Raw genomic sequence first — 13,011 nt, forward strand, 5'->3', positions numbered from 1 at the left:
GAAAGGTGCTCTAGCCACTATACCTTGGGTATGCCTAGCTTGGAGAAGGCCTGAAGAGAGCTCCAAGAAGATTCTAGACAGACACTTGGGGATAGTGATCAATACCCAGCAGGAAATACACACCCAGATGCCACCATAAACCCTGCAAAGCAGCAAATACTAGAAATCACTACAAAACCTGCAAAACAACAAATACAAAGGAGATGTCACAGCCAGAGGGGAATAGGCCTAGTGAGGCCAGCGCAATCATGTCACCAGAAGTTATTGGTGGTCCTAAAGCATCAGGAAACATAGGTTGTCCTTCCATACATGAGTGTGTGCCTCCAAGCAGTCCTCTGAACATGTGTTCCTTATGAACACTCTTCATGAATCATTTCCCACATACTCTCATTCTTCCAGATGATGGCGTGTGCACTTGTGAGAGAGTGCACCTCAAGTTTAGGGAGGAGGAAGGTGTTCTATTACTGTGCTCTTTTATTCAATGCATTTGCTTTGATTGCTTTGAGCTAATTGCATCCTGTGGCTGACTGGGGAAAAAAGAAACACGTTGATGGGTCCTCATGATCTATGCTTTTGAGTAGATGTAGACCAACAGAGTACCTTGAACTTAGAGTAGATAGTCTATATTCTCAGAATTTTCTCAGTATTACCTTTTAGGGCTCTACTTCTAACACTTAGCTTTTAAGCCCCACCTCAACAATCAGCAGTTCAACTTAATTAACTATTTTAGAGAAGATGATATTGTAAGAACAGGTAGTACAAAAGATTCCCCCTCCCCCTTAACATAGGGCTCACTCTTCCAAAAACACACATATCACTCATTGGAGGAGTGGGTTCAAATTTAGAGTAAGATGGTAGTGAAGCACACATGTAACATACACAAATAGCAAAGGATGAGCCACAAATCCTGGTTCTATAAGTCCTTTCTTTGTAGAATCCTCACACAGCTCACCTAAAGTACAGCTCTCAGCTGAGTGGGACCCTCAACTGGGCTCCCAGGATCTCATCCTTTCTTGAGTACATAGCCAGAACTTTTCTCTGCCACGAGGAATCATGATCTCTAGAACTGGCTTTTTCCATACCTGTTTGTCTTGTCTTTAGGATGTCTGTCCACTTCTGGCTGGATGCATTATTTCCTAATGGTCCAGTCTCCCAGTCCCATGGTCAGCAAAAGGCAAAGGGAATCACTACTGGCAGGAAAAAATAATTTTCTCCCAAACTTGAAAATTCCATTCTTGAACTGACGCACTGTTTTTGTACATAAGCCCAAGAAAGTGACTGATTCAACCAATCACAAGATTTTTTCCTGAGTGGTATCATTTTGCCCTTATCCAATTGCCAAAGCCCTATAATCCTCTCAAATTTACTAAGGACATATTCATATACCCTGGTAGATTTGTGATACTTAACTCAACTTAACATCTACTTTGTAATTACATTCTAGGCACCTTGGTTGATTGATTGACTTTGAGACTGGGAGGGGGTGGGAGAGAATCACATTCCCCTCCCTTATCCTTAATACTTAGTGACTAAGTTTCAGATTTGCTGTCATTATGTTAATTAAAGTGGGGGGAGAGGGTTTGAACTCCTTCCCACCATCCTTGATTGTTTTTCTGATTTTTCAGTACCTTCCCCATTTTTAGATATCTTGAAAATCAATGTCCCAATGCTTTTAAAATTGTTTGATCCCCAGCATGGATTATGTACTTGGTCTGTTCTACCTTTTGGTACTCTTCTTCTGTAGCATCATTTCCAATTATACATATAGAACATCTGGGACGTAAGTATTAGAATCCAAATACAGTAATTATATAGCCATTCGTGATGAAAATAGTTTGTTAAAGAAATGCTAAAAGGCCTTTTCCATTTTTAATGGTCTTTCTTCCACTTTCAAGTGTAAATAATCTTGGATGTTCTAAGTCTCATTTCCTACCAAGCTTCATGCAATTTTTTTCCTCCTCTCCATCACTCTTTTCTGTTTTGTGATATGATGTTGCTTTTAATCTTTTGCCATACTTCTGTATTACATTTTGTAAATAAGTTTCTTTTATAAATTAGGTTCAGTATTCACTTTTATAGCTCTTTCTTGGAATAGAGATAGACTATTTGCTGATTGAGATGGTTTCTGGATTCTTTTGGCCTCTTTGTTGTGATGATTGCTAGATGCTTTTAAATGTCTGTGGGAAATGTTGACAATCTGTGTTATCAACTTTGATTTTTTAGCATCAATAAATTTTTTAACATTTAAGAGGAAATTTCTATAAATTTACTCATTACCTTTTTCTCATCTTTATTCTTTTTTTCTATTTTGACATGGATTTTAACATTTGCTCTGACAAATACTTGCTGCTGTTCTGACTGCGAAGAGTTGATTTAGAAATAGCTCTCACATTAGTATATAGTCACTTCCTGACTCTCAAGATATAATCAGTTTTAGTTTTTGTGGTCATCTTCACTGCTTGTGAGGTCCAGATTCTTTTTACTTTCTTCTTTAAAAGATTATTCAAGATCTTTAGCATAAGACTTCTGAGTTGTTTTATAAGTCTTTTGTCTTTTTTGTTTCTTAATACTGAATCACATTTTCCAAAACATTTTTTGCTATCTTTTTTTCCCTTCATATTGAAGTCAAGTGGCATCAATGACATGGTGTAGAGGATTTTATCAAGTTTCTCATAGAATTTCCCTGTAGTTATGTTCTAGAACAAATATTGTCACATAAGCTACAACTATCTTCAAAGTTCTTTTTGTGTTTACTGTGAGCATTGTAAGGCAAAATTAGTGGGGCCCCTGTGAAACGGTTTTGTTGCCTCTGGGCACAGAATGAAACCAAACCTGCTAACTCCTTTATTCTGTCTCTCAAGGAGAACCTGCAAACCATTTTCCTCCCTGTTTTCTTGATGATTATTTATGTTTTAGTGATTTTTTTGTCCTTGGAATTCAAGGCCATCCTGTAAATCTTACAATGTAAAAAGCCCCAAAACATTAAATAAGTAATATGTGAATTACTTTTAATTTAAGAAGGTTAAGAGGGAAAAATTATGCAGTTCTAAATGTTCTCAACTATTTAGTCAGGATTTAAGAATGAAAAAAAGATTCATGTGATTATGTAAACCCTTAAAAATTACCCAGGATTATATTGTAGGGAAATTCCATCATTCAATTTATTTGATGGGAAAAAAGAAATGAAAGTCAAACTCAGTGAAAAGTTGACATTCTGAAGAATTGCATCAAACCCATGTGCCTGCCTTTCTTTCTGCTCCATTAGACAGGTTGTGCCAACAAAGTTATTTGACTTTGAGAGAAAACAATTGCATTTGAGCAGCTTCATCGTTTACTTAGAAATCACATGTCAGGAGTTCAGTTGAAAAATAGGGAAGTTCATTGTTTAGCTAGCATTACTTGAAAGCAGAACTAGGGTCAACTGATTGCTTACATAAATCTCGAAGCTATGAATTATTTTAAAACGGAAGCAGATAGACCACTCTGTCATAAAACAGGTGGAGCTTTCAGGGCAAAGGTTTGCAGCTGAATATAGGCAGCCAACCCCCACCAAATAAATTTGTCTTAAAATTTTTATTTTACATTATGTTTTGTGGTGCTTTCCCTGAGCAATAAAAATTGTTGTTTAAGCTCTACCTGTACATCACCCTTCTTATTTCAAAATCTACAACTAAAGAGTCATTTCTTTGTCCCTAGTCACATATAGATATATCTAGAAGAAATCATTAAATCATCATTCATTTACATATAATTGTGAGCCGAATTTGCTGGATCCTCATACACCACAGATTCTAATAGAAGAAGTTGGGGAAACATAAGTACCCTGAGATGGGTGAGAGGAAGCACTAGTAGTTACCTTTTTTCCCAAAACCTTATTTGCTCCCCAAGTTGCTACTATTGTAAGCTCCTTGAAGGATGAGCATGGATCCTTATGGCAGTCCACTAAAGGCCTCCTTCCAAACTGATATAAAACTAATAATGACTTCTCTTTTAGTCTATCTATTAAGCACATTCTAAATCCACTGAATTGTTCTATCATACCTCTTCATCTTTTCCATAATAACAGCATAAGAGATCTTATCAAATGCTTTGCTATAATCTAGATAAACTATAGCAACAGCATCCCTTTGATCGAGTAGATTAAAAACCTTATCACAAAGGAAACAGAGTTAGTCTGGCAGGACATGTTCTGGAAGTCATCCTGGGCTATTGTGATCTCTGTTTACTATCTCTATAATGGTTAATATTCTAAAATTTTCTCCAGAAACTGTAGTTGAGCTCATTGATCCCTACTTTGCAGACTTTATTTTCTTCATGTTTTTAATAGTGGTATGATATTTGTACTTCTTTGATCTTGTAAGACGTCTTTATAGTGTTCTTTATAGTCTTTTGAAATTTGTTATCAGTGACTCAGTGTTCACATTCTGGGATGTAGGTCATTTGACCCTGATAGTTTGAACTCGTCAAACATGGTTAGATGCTCCCTATCTCCCTACTTATTTGGATTGGCGAATTCCTATCAGCCTTGGCAGTCTTCACCTTGGCAGAAAAATCAGAAGCAAAATAAAAGTTTAACAGAAAGTTCTTCTCTCCATCATCAGTTATTTTTGTCCCATCTATCACATGCAGTGGTTCTGTACCTTTTTAAAATCATGTTCTTTTGCCTAATATGGCTTTAGAAAATAAATAAATGATAAAAAGAAAAACAAAAACCTTTTTTCTTAAAAAAAATCTTTCACCTGCCTCAGTTTATCTTGAATTGAAACATACTTAACATTATTCTAAACAGGACTATCCTATGCTGTTGTGCTCATCCTCCATACATATTGATTCTACTGTATATGTATTTTAAAAATCAAAGTTGGTCAAGGCAACCAGATGGTACAGTAGATAGAGCACTGGGCCTGGAGTCAGGAAGACCTTAGTTCAAATTCTGACTCAGATACTTACTAGCTGTGTGACCCTGGGCAAGTTACTCAACCTCTGTTTGCCTCAGTTTCTTCACCGGTATCAACAGCACCTACTTCCCAGGGTCGTTGTGAAGATCAAATGAGATAATATTTGTAAAGTACTTGCCACAGTGCCTGGCACATAGTAGATGCTATACAAATACTAGTGGTGGTGATGATGATGATGATGATGATGATGATGATGATGATGATGATTGTGATGATGAATTCCCTGAGCATTGGTCTTTCTAGATAGTTCACACTTTACCCTCCTCACTGAAATCCTTTCTCTTACTGTGTTCAGGAGTATACTTTTTAGTTCTTTCCATGACTCCTGGTCTAATTTTCCCTATTAAATTTTAGCTTGTGAAATCCTATCTATCCTTTCTTTTGAATCTTAAATCTGCACTTTCAAAACCTAAGGCATATGAGATTTAGCCCAACTTGCCACTCCTCTTTTGCAAATTCTAAGACAGAACATTCATTTCACTTCAAGGTTCCCAAGTTTCAAGGGTTCATTTCTCCCTTAGTAACCAACTCCTCCATTTTGGTAAAAAACAGATAAAGAATACAATTCCCCTGTTCTTTACCCAAATATTTGCCATTATGTTTCCTTGCTCTATTTCTGGTTTTATTCATGTCAATATATCTTCTTAATTAACACTGCTAACCTGTTATTTTACGTATTCTTTTTTTAATGATATTTAGCATTCTCTAATCATATTCCATTAATGGTTCTCATCTCATATCTCAGTGGTACCTATGAGGTCAAATTTGCCTCTTTGCATTAAGAGCTCCTGTTCATTTTTCTTTTTATCGATACTTTGTGCATTTGTATACAGACTAATACTGGGTCCTTTCTTGGATTATGTCTCTTGCAACGTTCTGGGTGTTTCTGCTATCATTCTTCATATGTTATAATTTCTCTCCATAGCAGGAATCCATATTCTAGGGTCCATGGACCCCCAAGATGTCCATGAATATATTTAAAGGAGTCCATTAACTTGGAAAGGAAAAAATTACATCTTTACTTCTAATTCTATTACCTTTGTAATCTTATGCACTTTACCTTACACATTTAAAATAGCACTTTGAGAAGGGATTCATAGGCTTTACCAGACTGCCAAAGAGATATATGAGACAAAAAAAAAAGTTTATGAACTCTTGCTCTGTGTTACACAGCATGGTAGATACACAGGAGCAATTTTCTCCTTTGCTCTTCCTTTCTAGTTTCAAGTTTGTTTTTTAATTAGATTTCCAAAACTTCAGGCAAATACATTTTGATTAGTCCTCATTTGATATACTCCATCCCTAGGCAAGAGCCTATAATTCCTACATTTTTATTCATGGTCCAGAAATCGAGTTCCTATTCTCAGACATTATCTTTATAACCAGTTGTTACCTTGTTAAATCTGCCTTTCTCTTCTAATGCCATTGACTTCAATGAGCAAGAGTGATGAAAACACCACCTGTGTTTCTTGTGGTAACCATGCTGGACATGAAATCACAAAGACCTGTATTCAGATCCCATTTATGATGATTGTTAGCCATGTGACCACTTCAACTTATTTAAACCTCAGTTTCCTTCTCTGTAACCACGCCAATTTGAATTCCTTTCTACAGTGAGACTGATTAGTGATGGTAAAAGCAGAAAAAAATTCCTGTAGGATTGTAGAAGCAAGTATTCATAACACTGGTATGCACAAAACTATAAGTGATATTGGCAAGTGATGAAATACTTTGGCAAAGTGCAGACCTTTGAAACATGCAAAAGTTATTTGTGAAAATTAAGCTGCCTGAATCATAAATGATTCATTTCCCAAGAAGATGCTAGATGCCAGAACATAAGTTAATACTCAGTTCTAAATAATTCATTCAATGTTATTAAAAGTCATCTATAAAACCTAAGACAATCTTAGATCCTATTAAGAGCTTGAGATATATTCACTATCAGTAGTGTGGTACTTATCGGAGAAGACAGATGGACAGACAGATAGATAGATAGATAGATTTATATACACACATATGTGTATATAAAGGAATATGTACTTACGTGTGCATGCAATAGAGACCTTACTGTACATGTTGTTACTTGCAAATAACACTTCCAATATGTTTTTTTCCCACCATCTTAGCATGTAATCAATAGATCAGTTAATACTTTGTTATACTCTTTACGCAACCAAAAAAAGACAAATATAAAGCAAATATTCCATAATAAGAAACTATGAAGGTCCCAAGGACAGAGAAGTTGTTTCCATGTCATTTGAAATATCAAAGTAAGGTGGATTGAGTATACATGTTGAATTCATGAAACTAATTGGGAAGATTCCAAGGACAGATCAATTGCTTACAATTCTTTTGAAACACCAGGTTAAGATAGATTGACTAGGGAAGTATTCTGAATTCATAAAACTGATTAGCAAAGTGACCAGCAACATCCTCCATCACTCACCTTAGGCAAATGCAATGGTAATTTGCAAGTAGGCAATTGATGCCAAAAGTCATTAAGTATAAGTGGTTGCTTCAAGTTCTTGGCTATTTTTTCTTTGGGTACTTTGTAAACTGCAACTGTACCCTTATAATGAGGGGAGCTGTAGTTGCCAAATTCATCCACCTCCTTGAGCTGGAGTTCCAGGCTGGGCTTTCTTTGTAAGTGAAAAATGAGCTTGTAGTCTTTTCCATAATCCTTCCCATTACCTAAATTTAAGTAAAATTTGAAGGTTACCACCACAATGTAATACTTAGATGATTTGGGCTGAACCTTTGGAACTCAAACAATCATTTAGTACTTGAAGTGGAATATGTTTTACATTTGATTCAATTTCCAATGTCTCATGGATCTACGATGACCTGCTTTCACATAAAATACGAATTTGCACAGAAATTGATACTCACCAAGCAAAAGCAATGAAAGTATCTTGGAGTACAAAGAGCATTGGACTAAGAATCAAAGAGACTTGGCTTCTAGTCCTGGCTCTATCTCTAACTAGCTGAGTGAATTTAGGCAAATTACAGCTTCTTCAGGCTTATTTACTTATCCATAAAAATGGGAGCAGAATTCTTGCTGCGGCTATTTTGGTTTTCCTGAAAACAACAGGAGCTGCAAGAACTAGATGAGGAAACTAAGTTGAGCAACACTATGACAGTTTTCCCATGATGCTCTCCAGTTCTAATGACTGACTCTCCTAAACACACTCTGTGCCAAATGGGGAGCAGTACTCCTTGGCCTCCCCTCCTTTAGTGACCAGGTTCCGTTTTCTAGAGTGAAAGGGATGTCCTGCCCTAGTAGGGTACGAAATCCAAAGTATCTAGATACAGAAGGGAGAAAGCATTTGGCCCATCCATCTCTCTTATCTATGAAAGTATATGACCCCCACAAACTAAATAGAGAAATATTTATCTGGATTTTGAGTGTTCTAGTTTCCTTGCCAATAATAGTGAGTGCAAACATTCTCAAATTTCTCAAAGAGCCATTATCTGGTTTAATTTAAATTGGATTTTATTTTAGAATTTCATATACTTTTTTCATTCTAAAGGCCATTATTACCTATGAAGGTAGGGGCATTATGGTAGAAAGAATGTTGGATTTTCCGATAGAAGACCTCTGTTTGAATCCTGACTCTAGTTCTAACTAGACATGAGGCCTTGGGCAAATTACTTAATTTCTCAGACTCTCAATCTGCTTAATTTGTAAAATGTGGGAATTTGGTTACATAATATTTAAGGACCCTTACAGCTATAAGTCTGTAATCCTGTAAGGGTGATAGTTCTGTGTTTTCTTGGATGTAAAAGAAGTGTTGAATTAAAGTACATTCCTGCCTTCAGGCAATTTTTCTCTTCAGATTCTGTTTGGTTACTCACAGGAAACACTTCATTTCCTGTCTCCATATCCTTTGCTGGTTATCACCCATTCCTAGAATTCTCTCCCTCCTCATTTCTGCCCCTTAGATTATCTGGCATCTTTCACGACTTTGCTCAAATTCTGCTCTCTGTAGAAGAACTTCCCTGGTCCTCAAAGCTGCTAGTGTCTTCCCTATGAAATTACCTTCCATTAATACTATGTATATCACATAATGTATTTATTTATACTGTTATCTCTTCCATTTGAATGTGAGCTTTGATCGAAGAGACTGCTTTTTCCTTTCTCTACAGCCCAGGCTTGGCACATCATAAGGTCTTCATAAATATTGGTTGACTTGACTTGATTAACAGTGTGACTGCTGGGAGGTACAGGAGTATTCTCTTTTGCCCAGTCCTCTCAGAAGTATGCAGGCAGAACTGGTAAGATAGGCAAATGATCACTGTCAAAAGTCTGCCAAGCCCACTCAGTCATATTCCCAAGCCGTTGCTCCTCATTTCTCCTTCATTCACCCTTTCTTTACCTGCTGTTCCCCATGTCCAGGTTCTGAGACTATTTGAAACTAAAACACTCATTGATAGTATCAACAATGGCACTATTTACTACAGCCAGTATACAAAGCTTAACAAAGGAAATATTTCAGTCATCCACACGACTTGTTTGGGTGGGACAGTTCCGTTTTTATATGTCTGTGTCCTCCATGGCAATGGAGGGTGTATACCATGGCTTCTGCTCTGGAAGCCAAACAGGAAGGAACTTCTGCCCTTCCTTTCCCCTTTCCCCTTTTCTCCTCTCTCCTCTTTTGTTCTGTGATTTCCTTTGCCACTTGAACAGCCCTGCTTGGCTAGTTCAGACTACATTCATTTCACTAAAGGCCTCTAAATTAAGACAAATGGCTGATGCTGTGAAGAAGGGGTTCCACGTGTTCCTGGAATACATTTTAAGCACCAGAGGAAGGGCATCTCTCAGTTTTGAACATAATCTCCTTCACAGTTGCACAGAGGTAACAATGCTTGTAATGGAGTTAGGGAAGGGCTAAAGGGAAGGGTGTCCAGGAACAAAGACCACTGCTAGGGAGAATGGCAGATTTTGTAATCTGGTGCTCTACATCACTTTGTAAATAGAATATCATATGGATCCAAAGGAATGTTAGAAAGGGACATGGCCCAACTGAACCTTCCCCTCTGGCTGTGAAAACTACTAGATTTCTTTCATTGAGTGGGTGGAGATACAAGAATCTTAAGGAAAAGGATCCAGTCATAACAATGGCTAAAGCAAACAGTCAGTTTTCTTCTCTCCTTCTTCTCTCCACTCACATATCATTCATCCCTTACTCTTGTCTTTGTTGTGTTATCTTTTATTTCATCTCAGTTCTTTGATCTCTTGTATGCCTTTCTCAGTCTTTTATTTTCTCTCATCTCCATCTCCCCAACTACCTCTGTAACCCAGTTTCAAGAGCACATGGAACCAGTATACACACACAAACACACACACACACACACACACAATTTTCAACACTTTTCCCTTTCCTAGACTCAATCACAAACATTGCAAAGTCTCTTTCTTCCTTGTATATCAAGGAACATGTTCTTTAAATGTGTAGGGGAGAAAGTCCTTTTTTTATGCTCCTATCTGAGATTGTGGAGGACTCATGCTAGACAATCAGCTTAGACTAATGTAAGGAACCCTATACTGAGAATCTGAAAACCTATGTTTGAATCTAGGTTTGATACTTCTGAACTATGGGAAAGTGATTAAATTTCTCTAAATCTCAAATTTCTCATTTGTAAAATAGGGGTCATAATATTTGAACTATCTACCTCACAGGGTTATGCATGCTATAACTGCATTTATTCTATTCTCAGGGTATACTCATGCATTCCCCATAGACAGCAGGCATTATTCATTCTCTAACATTCCACAAATGATGTAGCAGAGCTATCATTACATCACAAGAAGATAACTTCAGATGCTCATGACTCCTTATTTAAAAAGTAAATGGGAATATGAAAATTAAATACAGAGTAGTTGTGCTTTCATTTGTGAAAGGATGGGAGAGAATACACATCTTTTCCTTCCTTTCACACACAGAGAAAATTAAGGGAAGCATGGGATTTAGAGCTGGAAGCAACCTTAGTGATAATTAACATTAACACTCATTATTTTTATAGATAATTAAATCAAAACCCAGAGAGTTAAAGTGACTTGTCCAAAGTCATGCAACTAGTACATGACAGAGTTAGAATTTTAACCTAGTACCCGTGACTCCAAGTTTCTAACACTTTCTAGCATACCACACTTCTCCAGGTTTCTTTCCATTGAATAATGATAATCCAACCTCTGACTATGGGATGAAGCGTAGGGCAGACTACATAGATGAAAATATAAAAAGGGTTTGTACTTACTTGAAGCAAAAATGTTGCCATTAAACCTTAAAATAACCTGTTCTCCTTCTCTCATTTGGAAAAACTGAGATGGCTCTGGAGGCCCACTAAACCCTCTCTTATACAGGCTCTGAAGCTCCTGGCTCAAATCTTTAGAAGGCACTAGTGAAACAATTGCTTTATGAGGGTTTTCTTTATTCCGATATAGTACTATACAGGCCATGGTACTGCAGGTAGCTTCCTCTAGACACTTTGTGAAAAGGACTAGATGGGAATTGTCCATGGTAGAAGAAAGGCGAAGCACAAGAAATCTGCATGAAGAAAATAAGAAGAAATACTGGGAAAGAATGTAGTTGTTGTAGACATATAAATAAAATCCATTATTAGCTGCTCTTCATTTAAAGTAAAGCAGATGGGTTGAAAGACATTCAGTGCATTAACAGAGGCAATAGACTTTGGTACAGTTAGGAAATGAGTCTGAATAGAAATGTACCAATGAGAGATGCTAAGCATGCAACTTTCTTCTATAATGAGATAGATAAGCAAAATACAGATGATCTAAGGTGAATATATATTTCTCCATTGTTTCCTTTTCAACTCAGCACACATTTTCAGTGGACAAAGGAAGCACCATTTTTCAAAGTGTAATTGTTTCTTGAAACAAGCACTATTATAGATTATAATTTAAGCAAATATGAGAAAGGGATTATCAACATGACTCAAAAATAATTTTTCTCACTTATCTTTCTCAGGGCAAAAAAAGAATATCTTTATATTAAATGCACACTTTGAAATACTTATCCCTGGTAATTGTCTAGGTAGAATATAAATAGCTGTGCTAATTACCCCTAAAAAGTTTTTCAAAGAAAATTTCTATGGACTAAAGGATACTTTCCCCCTTTTCTTCTTAATAGCTACATAGAACTAAATAGGTTTATAAGTTCTTTCACACATATTATTTCATTTTATCCTCATAAAAACTCTGAGATGTAGAAAAAACTGACACTATTAACTTCATCTTACAGATGAGGAAACAAAGGCTGAGAGGTCAAATGACTTTCCATGCTCACATAGGTAAGAAGTGGCAAATTCAGGACTTGAACCTTTGTTTTCAGACAAATGCTTCTGAGAAAAAAAAACATACTGATACTTAATAAATTGTCTAAATTGGCTAAAAATGACAAGCATTTCATACTTTATGTTATACTCTTCAAAGTATCTACATCAATTATCACAGTTGTGATTATAAATCAACTGTAATCTACCATAATCACCAATATCACTGAATCCTTAGAAATTATATTCAAAGGTAGAAACCATTTGTATTAGAACAAGAGGAAATGGCTTAAGAAGTGAGTGCTACCCCTTAATTACTGCCAACTATTACTAAAAAGTCAGAGCTATAGGGCTGTTCCATCATAGGTATTCACACACACACACACACACACACACACACACACACAGAGAGCCAAAACCTCCAACTGGGTCTGTCATGCAGTCAATTTAAGCCTAAGCTTGTTGTTTAGCAGCCTCTGGGGACAATATTCAAATAACTGACTTTATCACTTTCCTAACTTGACCAAGAATGTAGGCACAGCTTTTGTTCATATGGCACAAAATGCAGTGACTGTGGAGTTATTTAGTCAGCACATTCCATAGAAAGTTTCCTATAGATAAGGTACTGTGCAAAATACTGAGGCAGCACAGATTATCCCCATTACCACCAGTGCTTTCCCTTTATTGATTGGCTCCAATTTTGCCTTGGGAACAAAATCATGTCTTGTTTGTATATAGGTGTTTGCACTTTGTCTCCCTC

General features: G+C 36.6%; 1 protein-coding gene across 1 annotated transcript in view; it reads right to left on the bottom strand.

The window, feature by feature from the left end:
- Positions 1–13,011, bottom strand: part of DTHD1 (death domain containing 1) — a 68,333-nt gene that overhangs the window by 11,271 nt on the left and 44,051 nt on the right. Inside the window, 2 exon segments of the mRNA XM_078148237.1 lie at positions 7,405–7,649; positions 11,217–11,506. Of these exon segments, the coding sequence (XP_078004363.1) occupies positions 7,405–7,649; positions 11,217–11,506 (535 nt within the window).

Source organism: Phascolarctos cinereus, unplaced genomic scaffold, assembly GCF_003287225.1.
Source record: "Phascolarctos cinereus isolate Bilbo 61053 unplaced genomic scaffold, phaCin_HiC Scaffold_9;HRSCAF=440, whole genome shotgun sequence".
NCBI lineage: Eukaryota > Metazoa > Chordata > Mammalia > Diprotodontia > Phascolarctidae > Phascolarctos > Phascolarctos cinereus.